The 25,031-nt window shown below is 37.7% G+C and overlaps 1 protein-coding gene across 1 annotated transcript in view; it reads left to right on the top strand.

Moving 5' to 3' along the window:
- Nucleotides 1-23,293, top strand: part of LOC132384521 (neurexophilin-1-like) — a 52,516-nt gene extending 29,223 nt beyond the window's left edge. The window contains exon 2 of the mRNA XM_059955669.1: nucleotides 22,541-23,293. Coding sequence (XP_059811652.1) covers nucleotides 22,541-23,293 — 753 coding nt within the window. The remainder of the gene's footprint in view (nucleotides 1-22,540) is intronic.
- The last annotated feature ends 1,738 nt before the right edge of the window (nucleotides 23,294-25,031 follow it).

Below are 25,031 nucleotides of genomic sequence, written 5' to 3'. Positions count from 1 at the left end.
AGGCACACCTGTCTTCCAGGCTACATCCTGTGGATATTGAAAAGGGCCAGTCAGTGAGCTCTGGGAATGGGAACCACCAACATAAAGAACAGCAGTTTGAGTGCAGCTATAGATCACAGACTTCGACAGAACCTCCATCCACCTTGAAAAGGAAAAAGGAAGCATTAAAGTGAAAGAAATTAAAGTACTTCTGCATAATTTCAGCTTTTGTGTGCAACTTAGGAGCTTCATTGACCTTTAAGAGAGCAACTAAGCACATTTCACACTAAGGTGGGCAATAACCTTACATGCTGCATTCACCAGCTTCATTTTGCAATGTGCTCAGTGTTTGACTGTTGTCCCATGAATCAATTCCTGTCATACAATGAACATCACATTCACATGCTGTCTCTGCCTCAGTGTTTACCCTGTACCATGCAGTGAGACACAGTCAGATACTGCCATCATGGGGTCAGACAGTACAGACGAATGTCCATACATATAGAATGATCATCATGTGGCCTCTGTTTCTATATTTTCCTTCAGCTCCAAGATAGCCTTTTCTGCACCAGTTCTGGGCTACCATGGGAGAGATCGTTCTGGGATTGATATCCTTCCCAGAGATCAGTGCACCAAAGTCGCACCAGTTATTGTTGAAAATCACATAGGTCCTGTCATAGAGACAGAATAGTGCAGATGCTGGTATCTGAAGCAACAAGCAATCTTCTGAGGAATTAACAAGGTGAACAGTATTTGTATGTTCCCTCTCTCCCTCCTCAGATGCTGTTTGATCTGCTGAGTTCCTTTAGCAGATTGTTTATTGGTCCTATTACATTGTGTGGTTCTGGCCCTGAAGCTGTATTTTGCGGCTATTTCATGATTTTTTATGATCCAATTGGCAAGAAAGCTCAACACAGCATGTTTAGTGCACCAATAAAGGGTAAATGCCAATGTATAGCCAGTGTTTGTAGTTAAATGTTTTAACTTGAAATGTTCGCAGTTGGAATCACCCTATTAAGCATAAGAAAACATTTAAGGTTATAAATCAATTCCAGCCTGATATAATTTTTGCTCAAGAGACGCATATCAGGTTATGTGATAAAAATTGATTTTTTAAATTTTGGAAGGACCCTTTATTTCATGTAAACTCCCAGAGTAAAACTAGAGGTGATTCTATTTTTATCAATCCTAATATTCCTTTTAGTCAGGAGGATATTATAGCTGTATTAATGGTAGATTTTTAATTGTTAAAGGAATAATTTGTAATAAGAAAATGGTTTTGGTTAATATTTATGGACCAAATGTTGATGATCCCTTATCTTAAAAGCCGTTTTTGCTCTATTACCTGATTTAAATGAATATGTGTTATTAATGGGTGGTGATTTTAATACTTGTTTAAATCTTTTAATGGATAAGTCATCATCCAACCATCAACTTCCTAACCGCTCTGCATCACTTATTAATTCCTTTTTAATTGATTATGGTTTAATTGAGGTCTGGAGGCAAATGCATCCTAATGATAGAGAATATTCCTTTTTCTCACATGTTCATAATAAATATTCGAGAATTGACTATTTCATAGTTGACCCACGACTTTTATGTAATGTTCAGAAATGTGAGTATGATGCAATTGCTATTTCTGATCATGTTCCTTTAAATTTAATATTTGAATTGAAAGATGTTGTTTCTACCAGACCATTTTGGCGTTTTCCAGAACATTTCCAGAACAAAGTGTAGAATTTGTTGAGTTTATTGAAACTCAGATAAAAGAGATTTTTCTCTTTAATAATATAGGAAACATCTCCAAGTTATTAATTTGGGATACATTGAAAGCTTACTCATGTGGTCAAATTATATCATATATAGTTAAATTGAAGAAACAAACAAGAATGGAATTAGATAAAATTTCTAAACAAATTAAAGAATTGGATAACATTAATGCAATTTCTCCAAATGTTGTTTCATTTAAAAGAAGAGTAGAACTACTATCACAGTATAATTTGTTATTAACATATCCTATTGAAGGATATTTGCTTAAATTGAAAAGTCAATTTTATATCTCTGGGGATAAAAATAATAAGCTCTTAGCTTCCCAACTAAGAGCAGTTAGAGCTAAAAGACAAATTTTAAAGATTCGTAAAAACAATAGAGATATAGTAAGTAACTATGAGGATATTAAGACCCTGTTGAATGTTCTTCATATATAGACCTATTTCACTATTAAATGTGGATGCAAAAATTCTTTCTAAAATAATGGCTAACCACTTGTTAAAGATTTTAATTAAAGTTGTCTCTATGGACCAAACAAGCTTTATTAAAGGCTGTTACTCCTTCTCTAATGTTCGGAGATTGATGAACATTATTTATTCACCATTATCTAAGCAACCTCAATGTGTTATCTCTCTTGATGCAGAAAAAGCATTCGATAGAGTTGAGTGGAGTGTTCAAAGTATTAGAAAAAAAATTGGTTTTGGTGATAATTTTAATAGATGGATTCAAACAATCTATAAGAACACTATTGCCACAGTCAATTCTAACAATTATAGGTCTTCTTTCTGTTCACGTTCTCATGGTACTAGACAGGGATGTCCATTAAGCGCTTTATTATTTAATCTTGTATTGGAGCCTTTAGCTATAACATTATGGGAGGCCAAAATATTCATGGTATTTCTATAAAAGGAACCATACATAAGATTTCTCTTTATGCAGATGATCTTCTGATTTTTATTTTGAATCTTGAGGAATCAATTCCTAATCTTTTGGAAACACTTAAAGATTTTGGAAAATTTTCAGGATATAAACTTAATTTGAATAAAAGTGAATTGTTTCCATTAAATGCTCCTGTTAGTACGTATAATGATATTCCTTTTAGAATTGTTAATACATTTAGATATTTAGGTATTATAATTACCAAAAAATATAAAGATCTTTATAAAGCTAATATAGTTCTTCTAGTAGACTCCATGAAATTATTACTTTCTAGATGGAATCCACTTACTCTTTCTTTAATAGGTTGCACCCACCCATGTTGTGAAAATGATGATTTTACTTAGATTTTTATGTTTTCCAAAATATACCTATCTTTTTAACTAAAAATTTTTTTGATCAAATTGACTCTCTTATTTCTTCCTTTATTTGGAACAATAAGAGACCAAGAATTAACAAGTATCATTTATAAAAACACAAAAAAGATGGTGGACTTACACTTCCTAATTTAAGACTGTATTATTGGGCTGTAAATATTAGACAATTATGTTTTTGGTTATATTGGCTCAATAAGAGGCAAAAACCACTTTGGGTTGATTTGGAATTAAAAGCTGTTAAACAATTTTATTTAACTTCAATATTAGGAGCTCAATTACCTTTATGGCTCTCTAAAATTCCAAATTTAAATTTTTACCTGGTTATTAAACAGCCTTTACGGATTTGGATTCAGTTCCATAATTTTTTTTAATTTTAAACAATTTAAGTTGTCTAGTTTTTTATATCAAAACTTTTCATTTAAACCTTCAATAACCGAACCCATTTTTCTCCTATGGAAAAATAAAGGGATACATTTTTTTACAGACTTATTTTATAATAGTCGATTGATGACTTTTGAAGAGTTAATTAATAAATACTCTCTTGCTCATACACATTTTTGCAATATTTTCAGGTTAGACATTTTTTACAACAATATTTACCTAAGTTTCCATACTTACAAGAATCTGATTTGTTGGATACCATTTTGAAATTGAATTCCTTAGTGAAAGGTTCCATTAGCAGAATTTATAATTTACTCTTGTTACAAAAGGAGAGCCTATCACTAAACATTAAACAAGATTGGGAGAGATAACTTTTGTGAATGAAGATTGGATTCAAATTTTGAAAAATGTAAATTCTTCCTCTATATGTGTGAATCATTGTCTAATTCAATTTAAAATTGTCCATCGTTATTATTTAACAAAGGAGAGACTATCTAAAATATTTCCTAGTGTAGATAATTATTGTGATAGATGTAAAACTGAAGTAGTTACTTTGTCACATATGTTCTGGTCATGTTCTTCATTAAAACTGTTCTGGAAATCTTTATTTTCTACAATCTCTAAAGCTTTGAAAATTAATTTGCAACCTAATAGATTAACTAAAAACACAAAATACTGGCAGAACTCAGCAGGCCAGACAGCATCTATGGGAGGAGGTAGTGACGACGTTTCAGGCCGAAACCCTTCATCAGGAGGGTGATGAGGGTGATCAGGAGGAGGACTACCTCCTCCCATAGATGCTGTCTGGCCTGCTGAGTTCTGCCAGCATTTTGTGTTTTTATTTATTTCCAGCATCTGCAGATTCACTCGTGTTGCTAATAGATTAACTGTTCTATATGGAATAGTTCCGCATCATATTCAGGGTATTTCATCTTCAGATTAACATGTAATTGCATTTGTTACATTGTTGGCAAGAAGGGCTATTTTATTAAAATGGAAAGATATGCCTTCCCCTACATTGATTGAATAGTTTTCTCAAGTAATGTTATGTCTCAGTTTGGAAAAAAATAGAAGTAGAACTTTTGAACCTCGATTTGATTTGAGAGAAGATGGGGTTCTTTTGCCAAATATTACCATTTAATTTGAATTATTCTACATGGTTTCCTTCCAATTTTATTATATTTTTAAAAAAATTGTGAATTGGTGGTTGATGAATTTTATTTTCTATATATTTAGATGATGGTTAAACGTATTGCTTCCGGGGTTTGATTCCTCATGGGGTTTTTTTGTAGTTAATGGGTTTTTTTTTTCTCTGTTAGACGGGGTTCTTTATTTTCCCTTCTTTTTTCTATATATAATTTTTTTTTCTTTTTTGTATATTATGATTAGTTTTTTCTTCTTCAGCTCTATTAATTGTATACATATTAATTTGTTGATATTTTGTATTATTCTATAGTTGTAGAAGATTATGTATTAATAAAAAGATTCTAAAAATGAAAATGTTTGTAGTTAGAGAAATAAATAGAATTTTTGTTCACCATTTTTCATCCTTTATATATGATTTATCTTACCTTTAATTATACATAAGGATGACCTCTGACAAAGTTATATTTTGTATGTATATACCATCTTCAATAGCTCTGAGGTGTATGACTTTGAGTGGCAATAGAATAGAATAGAATAGTTTTATTATACAAATTAAAATGAACCAAACTAATCTTTTCATTTGTCTTTCAAATGAATTGCAATTCATAGGTTTCAGCTTTCTCAGCGACTCTGTCCTTAACAAATGCAAAGGTGTACTAAAGGCAATGCAGCCATAAATCATTTTCAAACGGAACTTTCAGATTCCGTTAGACAAACGTGCCCATTAGTTACTCTGCCTCAAATGTCTACTGAGTTCTCATTTAGACAACCCACTAAAAGTAATACATACAAAAATTTAAAAATTAGGCCCTTGCAGAGAAACACATTACCTTCATCCACAAATTTAATATTTCTCTGAAGGTGCAACTCATTCAAGAGAGAAGAAAGAAAAAACAGTTATTATTCTTGATATGCCAGATGGGTGTCTTATGTGTACAGAGATCTGCCATTATATATAAATACTGTTGAATGACTAAGTAACATGTAAGTATTGTTTCTGCTCATTTGATCTGGAGTACCCATTCTCTCCCTCTAGATAACTCTCATTGACTTTCACCGTGGATTTGGGTGCAGGCTGGCATGAAAAAAGATCCCTTCAATTGCTTTGAGAGTTTATATAATTGAAACCGCAGAGAACTGGTCTGGTTGATACTGCTTGAGACCTGGCTCTCAGAGCTGTCAGAAACAAATGAGAAGATTGCTGCTGTTGTAGCAGGCTTAAGTTCTATGTCCTATTATGACCAAAGCTGTCTGGTTCACAATGATTGGGAGTTTCGGTTATTGCAAAATGTGGTCTGCTGCACAAAACCAGCTGCAGTCCAATTGGCAGCTGTCATTTCATTTTGAAGCCCAGAGACTGAAAAAGAAATTAAAAAGTAGAACTGCAGATGCTGTAAATCCAAAATAAAAGCAGAAAATCTTGCAAAATCTTTGAAGTCAGACCGTATCTATGAAGAATGCCAGAGATTTTTTGACTTTTCATCAGAAGTTGACTATTTTAAGTTGCAGAGATGGGAAGGGGTGGTGAAGACAAACAGATTTTCTACAACCAAAATGGATGACAGATGGGTGTCCACTGGGAAAGGGTGATGTGGTGAGCTACATATACCTGTCTGGACATGCCCCCCCTGCTGACTGCTCCTGTGGCTCCTCCCACTGACCGTGGCTCCTCCCACAGACCTCGGTATAAAGGCAATTGGGGACACCATCCTGGCCTCAGTCTCCAGGATGCAGTGTGGTGGTCAATTGCTGCTTGTTCTTTCTTCCAGACAATAAAAGCCGATATCTCGCCTCACGTCTCCAGGAGTTATTGATGGTGCATCAGGTGACGAAGGCTTGTTAGTGCTACCTAATCTGTCTGGATGTAAATAGGAGGAGAAACATAAACAGAACAATTGTACTGGGACTATGTATCAACATCATAAAGGATCCCACCCACTCTGCTTGTGGACTGTTTGCCCCACCCTTATCTGAGAAGAGACTACATAACATCTATGCTAGAACCACCAGACTCAAAAACAGTTACTTTCACTAAGCAGTAAGACTGATCAACCCCTCCACCCACTAACCCACCCCATCACCCCACCAAACCACCTCCTTAACTTTATAATTTCCAGTCAGTCACCTTCTGTACAGACATTGTTGTGCCTAGCATCACTTTATGGACATACAATCAATCTGTGCATATGAGCTATCATATGTATTTACATTTAATTTGTTTTTTTTATTATTGTGTTCTTTACCTTATTGTGTTTTTGTGCTGCATTGGATCCAAATGAACAATTATTTCATTCTCCTTTATACTTGTCTACTGGAAATGACATTAAACAATCTTGAAGGAATAAAAGTACAGAGCTGAGAGTTCAGGTCAACAACCTCCCCATAAAAACCCATCCACCTGAAATGCAACTCTGTCCTCTTCCAATAGACTACATCCAAACCACTGAGCACTCCCAGCACTCCCTAATGAAACCTCAGTACCAGCCAGTTCTGATACAAACTGAAAATGCTGGTAAAAGCTGGTTGTCTGAAATTTGAGCAAGCAATTCAGTGTAAAGCCCTTTATTCTGAAACAATGATATCCAGTTCCAGATGCTAGAGAAACATCCTTTCCAATTCCTCTCTGTCAACACTCTCAGGATCATTTCCCATGTAGTCCAATGAGAGTTTGAGGGCAACATGTTACCTTCAATATAAGCACATTGTAGCTCTTAGGCTCAACATTCAATTCAACAATTTCAGGTTACCAATCCTTCTAGATTAAGCCAGTATTGACCATGTAGGTGTGCTTATATGGTCAATACTGTGTTTGGACTTATGTGTGAGCATGCATGTGAGTGTGTGCTTAGCCATGTGGGTATCATTTCATGTGTGGACTTGTATATATACTGCAGAGGCTGGACTTTGTTCCACTTCCAGTTGAGTGCAGCTGCATGAGGTAGTTCAAGGAGCCACTGTGATATATTTAGTAAAATTACCACCTCACAGCTCCAACAATCCACTTGTGATCCTGATCTCCAGCACAGGCTGTGTGGAGTTTGCATGTTCTCCCTGTGACCATATGGTGATCTGGCTTCCTCACACATCCTAAAGCCATGTATGTTGGTATGTAAGTTGTCTCCTCTGTGTAGATTCTGAGGGGAGTTGATGGGAATGTGAGAATACAATGGGTTCAGGATTGAATAGATACTTGATGGTCACTGTAGAGTTGGTAGACTGAAACACCTGTTTCCATGATTTTTGACTCTATGACCATGAGTCATCTCACAATTTTGCAACATACACAAAATGCTGGAGGAACTCAGCAGGCCAGGCAGCATCTAGGAAAAGAGTACAGTTAATGTTATGGGTTGAAACCCTTTCTCTCAATTCAGTATTTTGCTCTCATTTTATACTTTTCTTTATATATATTTCTTGTAACTTATAGCAATTTTTATGTATTGCACTATATTGTTGCAGCAAAACAACAAATTTCATGATGTACGTCAATGATAATAAACCTGATTCTGATTCAGAGTGTCTGGCCCATTCCCACTTTAAGCTGAATGGAGACACACCTGAATTAAAAGAACAATAACTGCTGGGGGTATTCAGCAGGCCATGTAGCATCTGTGGAGAGAGTTGCTACTCTTTATCAAATAGTGGAAAAAAACCATGAATGTTTCCTAATGCTAGTCTGAAATCTCCTCTTAACCAGTCTCCACCTATGGCCTGTGTCCTCGTTGATGGATTAATTTTGAAGTACCAGCTGGCATCCATCTTACTTATACCCTTAATGATTTTGAACACCTCTATCATGTCTCCACTCATTCTATGTCTATTTAGGCTAAAAAAATTTAATTCTTTCAATCTTTCTTCACAGCTGATACCCTGCAGACCTGGAATGAGTCTAGTTGCCCTTCTCTGAACTTTACAGTGCCTTCACATCCCTCACACAATTTGGAGACCAAAACTGTACATAGTATTCAAGTGTGGCCTCACAAGCGCATTATACAGCTTAAGGAGAATGTCTCTTCTCTTGAACTCCACTGAGTGCATTATATAGCCCAACATTCTATTAAACTTCCTAATCGCTTCTATGCATTGTCTAGATGTTCATAGTGGTGAGTTTACCCAAATCCTTCTTATACAGTGCACTTTCTAACTCAAGACCACCCCCCCCATTCTATATTTATATCTAACACTTTACTTTAAATTTTGTCTGCCATTTATCTGCCCACATCTGGATTTTGTTTAGAAACATAGAAAACCTATAGCACAATACAGGCTCTTCAGCCCACAAAATTGGGCTGAACATGTCCCCAACTTAGAAATTACTAGGCTAACCCATAGCCCTCTATTTTTCTAAGCTCCATGTACCTATCCAAAAGTCTCTTAAAAGACCCTATTGTATTCACCTCCACTGTCATTGCCAGCAGCCCATTCCACACACTCACCACTCTCTGAGTAAAAAACTTACTCCTGTCATCTCCTCTGTACCTACTCCCCAACACCTTAAACTTGTGTCCTCTTGTGGCAACCATTTCAGCCCTGGGGAAAAAGCCTCTGACTACCCACATGATCAATGCCTCTCATCATCTTATACGCCTCTATCAGGCCACCTCTCATCCTCCGTCACTTCAAGGAGTAAAGGCCGAGTTCACTCAACCTGTTCTCATAAGGCTTGCACCCCAATCCAGGCAACATCCTTGTAAATCTCCTCTGCACCCTTTCTATGGCTTCCACATCCTTCCTGTAGTGAGGCAACCAGAACTGAGTACAGTACTCCAAGTGGGGTCTATATAGCTGCAACATTACCTCTCGGCTCCTAAATTCAATTCCACGATTGATAAATGAGCAAGTGCAACAGGCAGTGAAGAGGGCAAATGGAATGTTGGCCTTTATTACAAGGGGAATTGAGTACAACAGCAAGGATGTCCTTTTGCATTTGTACAGGGCCCTGGTGAGACCACACCTGGAATATTGTGTACAGTTTTGGTCTCCAGGTTTAAGGAAGGACATTCTGGCAATTGAGGAAGTAGAGCGTAGATTCACTAGGTTGATTCCTGGGATGGCAGGGCTGTCTTACGCAGAGAGATTGGAGAGATTGGGCTTGTACACGCTGGAATTGAGGAGATTGAGAGGGGATCTGATTGAAACGTATAAGATAATTAAAGGATTTGATAGGATTGAGGCAGGAAATATGTTCCAGATGTTGGGAGAGTCCAGTACCAGAGGGCATGGATTGAGAATAAGAGGTCAGTTATTGAAAACAGAGTTGAGGAAGAGCTTCTTCTCCCGGAGAGTTGTGGAGGTGTGGAATGCACTGCCTCGGAAGATGGTGGAGGCCAATTCTCTGGATGCTTTCAAGAAGGAGCTAGATAGATATCTGATGGATAGGGGAATCAAGGGATATGGGGACAAGGCAGGAACTGGGTATTGATAGTGAATGATCAGCCATGATCTCAGAATGGCGGTGCAGACTCGAGGGGCCGAATGGTCTACTTCTGCACCTATTGTCTATTGTCTAAGGCCAATACACCAGATGCCTTATTAACCACAGAGTCAACCTGCACAGCAGCTTTGAGTGTCCTATGGACTCGGACCCCAAGATCCCTCTGATCCTCCACACTGTCAAGAGTCTTACCATTAATACTATATTCTGCCATCATATTTGACCTACCAAAATGAACCACCTCACACTTATCTGCCACTTATCAGCCCAATTTTGCATCCTATCGATGTCCTGCTGTAACATCTGACAGCCCTCCACACTATCCACAACACCCCCAACCTTTGTGTCATCAGCAAACTTACTAACCCATCCCTCTACTTCCTCATCCAGGTCATTTATCAAAATCATGAAGAGTAAGGGTCCCAGAACAGAACAGATCTAACTATATTGACTCTGCTACCTGAATGTCATCCCTAATTTTGTGTTTTTGGCAAATTTTACGAGTTTATTTGTTATGTGCTCATCCAAATCATTAATATAAATTAAAAACAGTAGGGACCCCAAAACTGATCCCCACGGAATCCTAATTATACCATCTTCTAGGTGTGAAAATGATCCTCCCACCATAACTCATTGTTTTCTGTTTTTGAGTCAATTTTGCACCCATTCGCACACTTTACACTGAACCCCACCTCCTGTGATTTGATTATTAACCTCTCGTCGGGTACCTTGTCAAAAGACTTCTGAAAGTTCAAGTAAATTATATCATAAATTTTAGTTACCTCTTCATGGAACTCCAGCATATTATTAAAACATGATTTCCCCTTTCTGAATCCATGCTGGCTTTCTGCTAACATACCTGTTCTTATCATCTGCTTTTCCATTTCAGTTTTTATTATTGTTTCCATTATCATACCTGTGATACACACTAAGCTTACTGGTCTAGTGGTTGTTCTTCTTATATACCGGGACAAAGTTAGCCTATTTCTAGTCCTGATAAAGTTGATAGAGTTGTTTATTGAAATCACTATCAGCACTAGGGGGTCTATAACATACACCCAATGTTATTCCTTTATCCTTATAGTTTTTAATTCTCACCCAGATATCTTCACTAAGTCTTGATTCATCTCCTATCACAATCAGCCTCACATTTAAGTTCTTTCTTATGTATATGGCAACTCCTCCACCTTTACAATCTTGTCTATCTTTCCTAAGTAAAGTATATCCTTTAACACGATGTTCATCATCATCCATTGAGGGCAGCCTGGTTTCAGTTATTGCTATTATATCATACTTATACGCACTTGCATATAATTCCAGCTCATTTATTTTATTCTTAATGCTTCTTGCGTTTATAAAGGCTATCTATAGTCTATTACTGATGTATTTCATCCTATCCTAACCCATTTTTATATTTTTGAAGCCTATAATCGGTTTATGTCCTAATATGTTATTGTCCACTATGGTGTTTAAATAGTTGAGCCTGGTTGGCTCTAAGTTCCCTGCAGCCCCCCCCCCCCCCACATTCCCTAGTTTAAACAGTCATCAACTAACTGAAGCATATGACTGCCCAGTACATTAGTGCCCCCTCCGGTTCAAATGCAACCCATCCTGGTGGTATAGGTTCCATCTGTCCCAAAAGGCACATCAATGTCCAATAAACCTATTTCTTTCTAAACTACGCCATGATTTGAGCTATGTCTTTAATCTTCTCATCTCTAATCTCCTCCATCTTTCCTGGACTGACAGATGGCACAGGCAAAACTTCTGAGAAGTCCACTTTCCGTCTGTCCCTAAGCTTCCCACTTAACTCTTTAAATTTACTTCGCAGAACTGACAGCCTACCCTTACTTATGTCATTTGTTCTGATGTGAATAATGACTATTGGATCTACCCCAGCTCTATCCAGGAGCTTATCTACACATCCAGGGAGGTTTCCTACCAGTGCTTCTGGTAGGCAATACACCATACAAGACTCCTTGCCAGTACACACCTGATTCTTAATCCCCCAGATAATTGAGTCCCCTACTATCACTACTTCCTTTTCATTGGGTTTAGGTTTAGGAGTAGAGAGGTTCCTGGGAGGGCTCTTCAGTCCTGCCTACCACCTCAGAGCATCGCTAGATGTTCAAAATAGTTGGACAATTCCAGCTCCGGGGTTGATGTCTCCAGACAGGATGCACCTCTTACCCTGTGTTTCCTCACCCACCTGTCTCTTTCTTTCTGGTTTGGTCTCCAACCCATGGCTTTCTTGGGGTGCACACTATCTCCCTAAAGGACAGCTGGAGCACATCTGCCAATTCTCTACAACATAGCAGGTCAGCTACCTCCTTCTTAAGTTATGGGGCCTTCGCCCCATAACTTTTGATGCCGTGGCCAATGAAGAATCTATCAATCTCTGCCTTAAATGCACCCAATGACTTGGCCACACCACCCTTGGGTTAAAGAAATTTCTTCACATCTCTGTTTTAAATTGATGCCCCTCTATCCTGAGACTGTGCCCTCTTGTCCTAGACTCCCCACCATGGGAAACATCCTTTCCACATCTACTCTGTCTAGACCTTTCAACATTCAAAAGGTTTCAATGAGGTCCACCCTCATCCTTCTAAGCTCCAGCAAGTACAGGCCCAGAACCATTAAACATTCCTTGTATGATAACCCTTTCATTCCCAGAATCATCCTTGTGAACCTCTGAACCCTCTCCAATGTCAACATACCTTCTCTTAGATAAGGAGCCCAAAACTGTACACGATACTCGCAGCGAGGACTCACCAGTGCCTTTATAAAGCCTCAGCATCACATTGCTGCTCTTGTATTCTAGACCTCTTGAAATGAATGCTAACATTGCGTTTGCCTTCCTCACCACTGACTCAACCTGCAAGCTAACCTTCAGGGCGTTCTGCCCAAGGACTTCCAAATCCCTTTGCATCTCAGAATTTTGGATTTTCTCCTCATTTAGAAAATAGTCTACACATTAATTTCTACTACCAAAGTGCATGACCATGCAATTTCCAACATTGTATTTCATTTGCCACTTTCCTGCCCATTCTCCTAAGTCCTTCTGCAGCCTACCTGTTTCCTCAACACTACCAACCCCTCCACTAATCTTCGTATCATCTAAAAAAATCAGCAACAAAGCCATCTATCCCATCATCTAAATTATTGATATACCGCATAAAAGGAAACAGTCCCAACATTGACCCCTGAAGAACACCTTTAGTTACTGGCAGCCAACCAGAAAAGCATCCTATTATTCCCACTTGCTACCTCCTTCTAAATCAACCAATGTTCTAACCATGCTAGTGGCTTTCCTGTAATAAGATGGGCTCTTAATTTGGTAAGCAGCTTCATGTATGGCACCTTGTCAAAGGCCCTCTGAAAATCCAAATACACCTGTATACAACATCCACTGCATCCCCTCTATCTATCCAACTTGTAATCTCCTCGAAGAATTCCAACAGGTTTGTCAGGCAAGATTTTCCCTGAAGGAAATCATGCTGATTTTGTCCTACCTTGTCCTGTATCATCAAGTACTCCATAACCTTAGAAATTGACTCCCACATCTTCCCAGCCACTGGTCTATAATTTCCTTTTTGCTGCCTTCCTCCTTTCTTAAAGCATGGAGTGATATTTGTAATTTTCCAGTCCTTTAGCACCATGCCAATGGTTTTTGAAGGATCATTACTAATGCCTCCACAATCCCTTCTGCGGCCTCTTTCAGAATCTGCGGGTGCAGTTCATCTGGTCCGGGTGAATTATGTATTCTTAGGTCTTGGAGCTTTTTGGGCACCTTCTCCCTTGTAATAGTAACTGCACTCACTTCTCTTCCCTCATACCCTTAAACACCTGGCATACTGATAGTGTCTTCCACAATGAAGACTGATGAAAAATACTAATTTAGTTCATCTGGCCACCTCTTTGCCCCCCTGTTATTATTTTTCTAGCTTCATTTTCTAGCAGCCCTATATCCACTTTCATCTCTGTTATTTTCTATATACTTGAAAAAGATTTTTCTGTCCACCTTGATATTGTTTGCTTGCTTTCCTCCTAATCGTTCTTGTTGCTTTCTGTAGTTTTTTAAAAACTTCCCAATCCTCCATCTTCCTCTATTTTTGTTTTGTTGTATGCCCTCTCTTTTGTTTTTACAATAGCTTTGACTTCCCTTGTCAGCCATGGTTGCACTATTTTGCCATTTGAGTATTTCTTTGTTTTTGGAATACACATGTCCTGCACCTTCCTCATTTTTACCAGAAACTGAAGCCATTGCTGCTGTACTGTCATCCCTGCCAGCATCTCCTTCCAATTTACTGTGGCCAAATCCTCCCTCATACCCCTGTAATTTCCTTTACTCCACTGAAATACTGCTACATCAGACTTTACTTTCTCATTATTAAATTTAAAGTTGAACTCAATCATATTGTGATAACTATCTCCTAAGGGTTCCTTTACCTTAAGCTCCCTGATCACCTCAGGTTTATTACATAAAACCCAATCCAGTATAGCTGATCCCCTAGTAGGCTCAATGACAAACTGCTCTAAAAAGCCATCTCGTAGGCATTCAACAAACTCACTCTCTTGAGATCCATTCCAACCTGATTTTTCCAATCTACCTGCATGTTAAAATCTCCCATGTCTATCACAACATTGTCATTTTGACATGCCTTTTCTATTTCCTGTTGTAATCTATAGTCCAAATCCCTATCAATTGTACCTATCAATGAGGCACATGATGATGTAAACTGCCAAGCAACAATTATTTTGGAATGTTTCAGAGGAAATTGGAGCATAGTATCCTGGTGTGTCCATCACTGTGCCCTCCTGAGATAATTTGGAATTTACTCTGCAACAGTGCATTGCGACCAATGTAAAATGAGTCTCATACTTACACTTGGCTCCTTACCATAAAACATTGCACTGATTCTCCCCATTTTTCCCAAATCACTGCTAAGTACTAATGTTTATGATTTAATCCTGTAAACTTTTGATCTTGCTGACCACTACAACTCCAACCACAGCCTCTACAATCTCCCATTTCCCCTGACAGATGCTCTGTTGAACAGCCCCTAGTGCCTCTCTCCCCATCTTTGACTTCTCTGATCTTGCGCCTTGCTCATAACTGAAATTTGCTGTAAAACATAGAATAGTGCAATAAGTAGTATTACACCAGTTTATTGCAGCCATGTTACTATGCTTGAGTTTATAGAAGTCATTCCAATATCAAGCAAAATATTTTTACAAAATTGAAACATCAAAATTAAGTCAGGGATATCAAGTTGTTAACTCTATGACAAACTAGGTTCAAAATACTTTGGAACATCCTCTTAAATCATGGAGTCCATGTACTCCAGCAAGCTGTTCTTTGATAAAGCCTTGATAAATAAAAGATATAGTTAGTCAAATTATTTGGGATAACCTTTCTCTCCCCTGAAATTTGCTTTGTGATTTAATTAATTAATCTTCTATCTGACATTCTCAATGTTTAAAATGAGCTGAACATTTTATATGACAACTGACTATAAGCAGATGATTAAATCATAAAAGAAAGTTCAGCACTTTAATAAGGTGTTATAAAACTTTGATTAGTTCCAGTTATTAGAAAGTTCTTAAGAGCAATTATATCAGCTGTTATAAAGCATTCTAGTGTTACTGATAATTTCCATCTTCATTTGTTTAAACTTGGCCCACATATCATTTTGAGAAATACTGTTACTTTTGCCTCAACCCTCTCAAAAAGCAAGCCGGCTTCTCTACCAGGATTGCAAACAAATATGTTTTCAGAAATACTTCTATTTCCCCCTCCCCGTGTAACAGAATAGGAATTTTAATAAAATAAAATAAGATTAGTTTACAGTTGGTGTGAATGGGTGCTCAATGGCCAATGTGAATTTCAAGGACTTCTGGGCCTGTTTATGTGCTGTATGATTCTATAAAGCTAAGATTAACAGGAAAATATGTTGATGCAAACATTGAGCCTGATTTTATTGTATCATTGTACTTAATGGCATTTGCTTTCAGCTAGGCTTCATTGAGGTATCTTTTATACTACTGCAAGTGAAAGATTGGGAAATAACAAGCACAAGGCAAAAAAGACCAATGTGTCTAAAGGGCCTGAATTCAATGTCCGCTCATAAAAAGCATTCAAATGATGCGACCGCATATTGCTGCCCACTGTGGTGGAAAGCTGAGGGGTCAGATGTTAAGTGCTTTGTCCTGGATTCATTGCTGAGTCCAGCGGCAAGCAGAAGATGCAAAAGCCTGGAAACATGTTCTGCTAGGCTCAAGGATAGCTTCCATCTCACTGATGAATGGAACTTTTATATAGCTAAAAGATGAACCGTTGATCTCCCAGTCTATCTCATCATGACCCTTGCATTTACTTGTCTACCTTCAGACACATTCTCTGTAACTGTCACACTGTATCTTGTGAATGTAATAATTATAAATCAATTACCAACTTACAAATCCAATTTACAAAAAATAATTAAATTAGTGAAAAAATGCCAATATTTATGATATCTGCAAGAAAACACAATAATAGCTCTGTACTTATTCTTGTTGAGTGTGAACTCCTGGCAGCCCCCTCCTCATCTCTCTCTCATACTGAGGGCGAATAACTCCTTTTTATTCAGCACTAGACATACCATCTTTAATTACCAACAAAGTTAACTTAAGACTATACGTGAATTAGAATATAATGCACCACACAATGTAGTTATAATTATATTACAAAATAAACAGAAGTATCCATCTTAAATACAGGATACATTCAACATGTACACATTTACACACCCCCCATACTAAATAAGTAGAATATTCCACCATGTCTGGTGGGAAAGGCACCATAATGCAAACCTGAGCACATTGGCTAGGTCTAGGGCCAAGCAGTGAAACAGCAGAATGCTCCACACAATCACACACTTACAGTTAAGTACAAATAAAAAATAAAATTAAACTAAACTTTGGTGTCTGACTCTGGATGCATGCAGCAATGTGGAGGGGCAACAGTGGGTTAATTATGAGAATATACTGGGGAAGACATTGAAGTGTGTAAACTCACCACAATGAGAGCAGAATGACAAAGCAATGTGAGTGACTGCACGTTGGTAAGGAGTGTGTTTATCTCTCTGTCACATGCATATTTGCTTTTAATTCACCGAGTCATGTGGTTTACTTGCCAGAAACGCCACACTACCAGCTACACTGTGGAGAACCCCTTTTGTTCAGGTTTTCCTTCCGTTTTATACATTTTATATAACATTGGTAAGTAAAAAAATATTAGTCAAATTACACTGGATAATATCTGATGTTTGCTTCTTTGAACACAATGGGTCCTGTAATGTTATTCTGGCCTGAGAATTATTAGCTACAGTGGGTGAGAATATAAAGTAGAACTGAAAATTGTTTATATATATATATATTCATCTAGTGAGATATTTTAATAAAATATTAAAGCTGGAATATATAGCTGGAATTAGTATGAAGTTGGACTGACTGGTAATTGAAATATTGCAGCTTAAGAGGTGGCACTATGCTGCCATGATCTTGAATAAAATTGAGCTATAAGAGTTTTGCTTTATTATCGTCATAACTTAATCATCATTCATTTCTCAGAGAGCCAATCTCAATCATCAGCAAAAGAGAAAAAGTGAATGCACTGTGTGAGGAAATAGTGGGTATTATCAGTCTCCACAGAGAAGCAGTAAGCATGATGATAGGGCTGGAAATAGGATTAATCATTTTAACAAAAAATCTTTTCTTACAGTAGTTAAAGTGAGAGGATATGTATTGCATAGATTGTATATAAATCTACAATTAATTCAAAAAGCTAACTCCAGTTTGCAGAAAGTAAATACAGTTCATTCATATTTTTGTACTCTCATGTAATGCCATTTAGATAGATCGATAGATAGATACTTTATTGATCTCAAAGGAAATTACAGTGTCACAGTAGCATTACAAGTGCATAGATATATAAATATTAGAAGAGAAGTTGAAAGAATAAAAAATAAGTTACCTCAAACAGCTAACGGGAGGGGGTCATCACTTCCCTGGCTATAGGTTGACTTATTATAGAGCCTAATGGCCGAGGGTAAGAATGACTTCTTTGGAGCAGTGCAGTTGTCTTAGTCTATCACTAAAAGTGCTCCTCTGTTCAGCCAAGGTGGCACGCAGAGGGTGAGAAACATTGCCTAGACTTGCCAGTATTTTCTGTAGTGTCCTTTGTTCTACCACAGCCTCCAGTGGGCCCAATTTGACTCCTATAACAGAACCAGCCTTTCTAATCAGTTTATTGAGCCTGTTAGCATCACCCCTGTTGATGCCATTGCCCCAGCACACCACCATATAGAAGATTGTACTGGTGACAACAGACCAGTGGAACATTTCTCTTTGCTTTTCAATTTTTTGCTTATGATAGTCTTTTCCAATGTATTATTAATCCACTCTATTAATTCCACTCTAAAACCTTGTTTAATTGGGTTCTTATTTCATGGGAGGGAGGAAGAGAGAGGGAGGGGGAGGGGGAGAGGGGGAGAGAGCAAGAGAGGGAGAGGGATATATATATCCTTTAACTCCATACCAGCCAGACAGTAATAAGTGAAATTTCTGGAGACAAAAATCTATGGAAAATGGGTTGAGACTGTAAAAGTAAAAGCCAGTAAAGATTTGCTGAGCATTCATTTTGTTTACAGTAATAGAATTATTTGTGACATAATGGAAAGGTTCATGAAGTTAATATGGTTTATATGGCTTTGCACCACTTCAAAAGGCTTACAATAAACTTAGTAATGGATTGAAATCCATAAAATAAATGAGGCATATATTGCAGTGATATGAAATTGGGTGAAGAATCAAGAGCACATATTCATTATTATTTATCAAACTGGAAACCATACAATGATATGTCCACTGTTCACTCCAAAGTTTATTTCAAAATCCTCATTTCAATATTCGTGACCCGTACTTCAGCTTACAGGTAGAACAGAACTCAGGCAGGTAGCTCAATGATGAAGAATATGGTAAAAATATTTTTAAAAACAGCAGACGTTGGAGATCTGAAATATGAACCAAATTGCTGGAACCACCCAGTAGGTCAACATTTCAGGTTCAACACTCTTCATCACAATTAAGAAAAAGAGAAAACAAGTTAGTTTCATGTTGTAGAGAAATTGGAAGAGCGAAGGATAAAGGAAATATCTCCGATAAAGTGAGATCAAATAGGTCCTGACAAAGGGTTTCGGTCCGAAACGTCACCTGTACTTCTTCCTGTAGATGCTGCCTGGCCTGCTGTGTTCCACCAGCATTTTGTGTGTGTTGCTCAGATAGGTGGATATGACATTGAGATGCAGATTGTGCATCTTTATTTATTTTAGGTGATGCTGATAACAGGGTTGTGGGATACACACAACAATTCAGGTTATACCAATGGAGAGGGACAAAAAAAGCCAGAATCACAAAATAACGTAGAAAAACCTAGTTCTAGTACAAAGAGAAAAAAAGAAAGAACGAGAGGGAGATAAAGAGAGGTGGAGAAAGGGAGGGAGAAAGAATGGCAGATGAGACATTGTTCCTCACTTAAGAGGATAGTGGCATTAAAATACAATTAAGTAGGCAGAAATATGCTAAATACAATTTACTGTAGAGAATCATGAAATATTTCAGATATTTTTAAGAGAAATAAGGAGGTGGAATATAAATAGAGACTACTATTTAAAGAGGGAATAGGGGACATGCAGGTTTACCCACGCTGATGTGTAGAAGTGGGATTCCTAGCAGGAAAAATGCCCTCCAATGGGTACATAGCCTTGTAATTGAGAATCAGAATCAGGTTTATTATCACCAGCATGTGACGTGAAATTTGTTAACTTAACAGCAGCAGTTTAATGCAATACATAATCTAGAAGAAAAAAAATAATAATAAATAAATAAATAGCTCAATTACAGTATATGTATATTGAATACATTAAAAATTATGCAAAAAACAGAAATAATATATACTAATATAATAATATATTTTATATATATTGTTACGTACCCCGTAACTGGGTGTCTGACCAGCAGAGAAAGAAGAATCCGTTGGAGTCTGGTGGTACCAAACTAAAGGTGTTTATTAGTAAACTACACAATACAATATCAAAAATGCAAATATACATATAAAACAAGTTAGCAGTAATAAACCTAAACGTGTAGGAATAATAATAATCAATAATAAACAAGCTCTATTGATGTCTAGGGGTAAATGAATTGTCATACGAAAGTATAGAGTTCAGTTCATAAATGCTGAAGTAGTTATGGTTGTTGTATTGAAATCGTTGGAGAGAGAGAGAGCGAGCGAGATGTAACAGCAACTGCTGCCAAACTTTCTGTTGCTTTCTTAATCCGTCGTATCGTTGTGGCCATTCAGTTATGACCCCTCTGGTCTTCAGCCAGACCATTCTTCTGTGGTGGACTCGTCACTCTGGCATGAGTGGACACACACACGCAAGTCCCCACCGGCCCTGCTGTAACGCTGTGAGCTTTACTGACCGATCTCCTGGTTCAGTCTTCGAAGCCCCCACCTTTCTGTGGCATTACCAACACTCGGTCAGTGTCCACTGGTGTGTCTGAAGGGTGTCTCTCCAGACCTGTCTTTTTATCCCCACTCACGGGGTCTCAGCTATCCATCAACTCTGAATGACTGTGTCCATCAAATCAGGCCACTCCTGCTATCTCCTGAGGAATGTTAACGAGCAAAGTACAGTCCTTGTAGTAGAAGGTAAATAATCAAGGAAGAGTCATAATACAGTAAATCAACAATCTCTCTCCCCCTCTTATCTGTAGCAAATGTTCTAGTCTGAGCTTTATCTCTCTCTCTCAATAGTATCATAGCAACAGCAATAGTTCGTAGTTCTCAGGAGGGGGGTTGGGAATGGTTAACTCTGCACCCCATTGACCATCAGGTCTGTTCATCACTCATAACAATATGATAGAGATGTTGACACCCAGGAACTTGAAACTGCTCACTCTCTCCACTTCTGATCCCTCCATGAGGATTGGGCAGTGTTCCTTTGTCTTACCCTTCATGAAGTCCACAATCAGCTCTTTCGTCTTATTGATGTTGAGTGCCAGGTTGTTACAGTGACACCACTCCACTAGTTGGCCTATCTCACTCCTGTACACCCTCTCACCACTGAGAGTAGAACACTGGGCTAAGCACACACCTCTGAGGTGCGCCAGTGTTGATCATCAGTGAGGAGGATATGTAATCACCAATCCGCACAGATTGTGGTCTTCTGGTTAGGAAGTCGAGGATCCAATTGTAGAGGGAGGTACAGAGGCCCAGGTTCTGCAACTTCTCAATCAGGTTTGTGGGAATGATGGCATTAAATACTGAGCTATAGTCGATGAACAGCATCCTGACATGATGCAGAACCTTCACAGTACAAAATTAAATCTGACTCTCTGTGGTCCACTCTCTTGTAGTTTCCAATCTCAGCCATGGACAATTGCATTGTTGTGTCATGTGTATAGAGAGCAGGTGGGTTTGCAGCTGATCACAAACAGGCTGATTGACACATGACCTAGTTTCAGTTGAGAAAGGGATTTATGGGAAACTGATAGTAACTTGTCATCATGTTTTTACTAGCTTGTCGCCATGCAAGATAAGGAGTGGGGTGATAAAAAGGGGAGCTTGAAATTTTCCTTCAAGTAAAGATTATTTTCAGTATATCTTGGGTAATTCCTGTGCATCAGTGTACAGTAGAAGGAATCAGTTTATCCATTGAATATTTGCTAACTTTTTGAGAGACACTCAATTACTCTTGCTCTATTTATCATTTCCCATGGACCTGGAATATTCACGTTGAAATGTTTATCCAATCCCCTTTTAATAATTCCTGTTGAATCCGAAAAAGATTACAAATGTGGGAAGTGATTGCTAAACTCAATAGGGCTTAAGGGCATCCATACCTGGAGTACTGATGCAATTAAAGGAAGGACTTATTGCATTAGAGATAATTCAGAGAAGATTCACTTGGTTGATTCCTGGGATGAAGGATTGTTCTATGATTCATGTGGAAGAATTTATTGATGATTGGAAGAATAAATTTTATCTTATGGAAAGATTTAAGATTTTGAGAGGCTTTGACAGAATGGATGCCTTGACAATATTTCCTATTGTGATTATAAGAATGAGGAGATACAGTTTGGAATAAAAGTTCAGCCATTTCTACAGAGATGAAGGGGAAATTTTTTCTCAGATATTTGGGAATCTTTGGAATTTCTACCCCCAAGAACTACAGAAGTTGCATTCTGTGTATCCAAGTTCAGATGTTACTGAATGGTGGAACATTTCCCAAGGGACCATGTTGCCCAATGTGTTGCTATTTCTGTTGAGATTTTGATCTTATGTATGACCTCCCTTTCAAAAAGTGCACTCAGCTTTCCCACATTTGCAATATTTTGCTTTCAATACAAAATATTATATTGATCATACCCATTAATTTCTTTTTAAATTATATTTACTATCTTTTTTTTGCAGGTTGCATTTACACTTGGGAATACATCCAATGATGCTGAAGGTGCAAAGTCCATTGCCTCTAAAAGTACACAAAAGCATATGTTAATCAAGAGCAACAGAATGTCTGCCCTCAGCCAGTGGGTCATGCATGCAGGGAACTCCACAATTCTGCGCTTCCCACTCTCCTCACCAGTCTCTTACTCCAAGCAGAATATTTGGGCTTGGCTGGGAAATATTTCTGATCAACATGAAGACCCCAATTCCAGAGTCAAGAGGAGACCAATTGTTAAAACTGGGAAATTTAAGAAAATGTTTGGATGGGGTGATTTTTATTCAAACATCAAAACTGTGAAGTTAAACCTCCTCATCACAGGAAAAATCGTAGACCATGGAAATGGTACATTTAGTGTGTATTTCCGCCATAATTCTACTGGCCAGGGAAACATATCAGTTAGCCTTGTGCCACCCACAAAAGCTGTCGAATTTGACCTGGCTCAACAAACAGCGATTGATGCCAAAGATTCTAAAATATTTAACTGCCGCATTGAATATGAAAAGATTGACAGAGCAAAGAAGACTGCACTGTGTAATTATGACCCATCCAAAACCTGCTACCAGGAACAGACCCAAAGCCACGTGTCCTGGATTTGTTCCAAGCCCTTTAAAGTCATATGCATCTATATTTCATTTTACAGCATGGATTACAGGCTGGTACAGAAAGTGTGTCCTGACTATAATTACCACAGTGACACTCCCTACTTTCCCTCTGGTTGAAAGCTTTGGGGGGAGAGAATTGTTCTTTTTTTTTCTTATTAATGTGCTAAGATGGAGTGATTGCCAGTTAGGTCATAATCTGAGGTTCATGGTGATTACAGTTTAAGAATTGTTGTTACGTTATTATGTGCCTATTATTACAGCATTCTGCAGTTCTGTAAATGGGAGTAAAATATGTAAAATGTCCAGCACGAGAAAAGAACTCATAAAGGCTAATGCGGAGAATCAACTTTCGAGGAACACTTCAATATTTGATGTCTATTTCTGCAGTATCAACAATCAATTTAGGAAAAGCTGTTCAGATTCCTATTGAAAGAGCAAAGGATAGATTAATCATTACTGTAATTATCATCTAAAATCACATTTAATATTGAAACCTATGAGTCATTTTAGGTTTAAAAAATATTAGATCAATGTTAAAATGGATGAATAATTAAATAACTGGCTCCACCATTAGCTGAAATCACTGACAAATTATGGATATTATGCAAAGAGCCCACACGCCTCAAACACTTTCACCCAAAATGTCTTGTTTAATAATTTCCATCTCTCCTGGTTCCTGGTGCGCCTCTAGACTTCATTGCATCAGTTTTATAGGTCAGGCAGAATTAATATTACATTATTTATCACAGCATTTAGATAGGAGAAGAGAATCTCACTATAAAGGAAAATGCAGAAGGAGATCTGCTTAGTAACAATGCTTGTTTTTTTCTCATGGTAACTTTGTAAGATTCCTTCCTGTCTTTTAACTTCTTGCCTACTTGAACAGCGTTGGCTTATGGATACTTTTGCAAGAGCTACCTTGGAATCTTATAGCCAGCTGATGTTTCTGCACATAAGGGACAGTTTGCCGCACAATTAACAATAGATTTCTAGTTTAGCTATGTGAATGTGGGAACTGGGAAAAAGAAAACTTTCTTCTAGTACCTCCAAGAAATTAAGGCACACGGATGTTAAAAAGGTTTGTAGTCTATTGAACTGTTACTGGATGTACAAAGAAGACTTGGATGAAAGGCTTGAAGGATGTGAGTACAAATCACAGCACAAGTATTTCAGCTATTATAAATAACACCATCGTTTGGACTGAAAAACCTCTGTTCCACATTGGTGTATGTAAAATGTTATGCCCTTGTTGTAGGTCCATGTGCATTCCCATTTTTCGCTCAGAATCTCCATGGCCAGGGAGATGATTTTCAAATGATCTTTACTTGTCAGCCAGAAAGCAACAACAACCACCTTTGAACTCTGAAAGCCAAGTTTGTGTAAATATGTTGAATGTTCACTGTTAGAATATGAATTGTAGGTTATATACAGCATAAGTTTTTTGTCAGAGAAACTTTCTGGATTAATCAAAAATTGTAACCTTTTGAAGCGAATTGTATATAAGTGGTAAACAGGTGTGGGGTGCCTTGAGTATTTCTCTTTGCTTAAATTACCCACAATCACACAACAAGTAACTTTGCAGGATTACCTTATGAGCAGAAAGACAACCTCCTTAAAAACTATACAAACTTCTGTGGTTTCTGTCACATAACAGTTAACCATGGGTGAATGGCAAAATTATTCAAGTGGTATATCCCAAGAGAGATAGAAGAAAATAAAAGAACATTTACTCATATATGATTGGTTGTTCCTAAGTTCAGGTAACTGAACTTAAAACTACTGTCACAGGGCTGGCTGTTAGGAGGATTGATTGATCGGCCTTATTGTGCACCTAATTTCAAGTTAAATATGCATT

This window comes from Hypanus sabinus, chromosome X1 (genome assembly GCF_030144855.1).
Source record: "Hypanus sabinus isolate sHypSab1 chromosome X1, sHypSab1.hap1, whole genome shotgun sequence".
NCBI lineage: Eukaryota > Metazoa > Chordata > Chondrichthyes > Myliobatiformes > Dasyatidae > Hypanus > Hypanus sabinus.
This window is presented reverse-complemented; position numbering and strand designations above follow the sequence as displayed.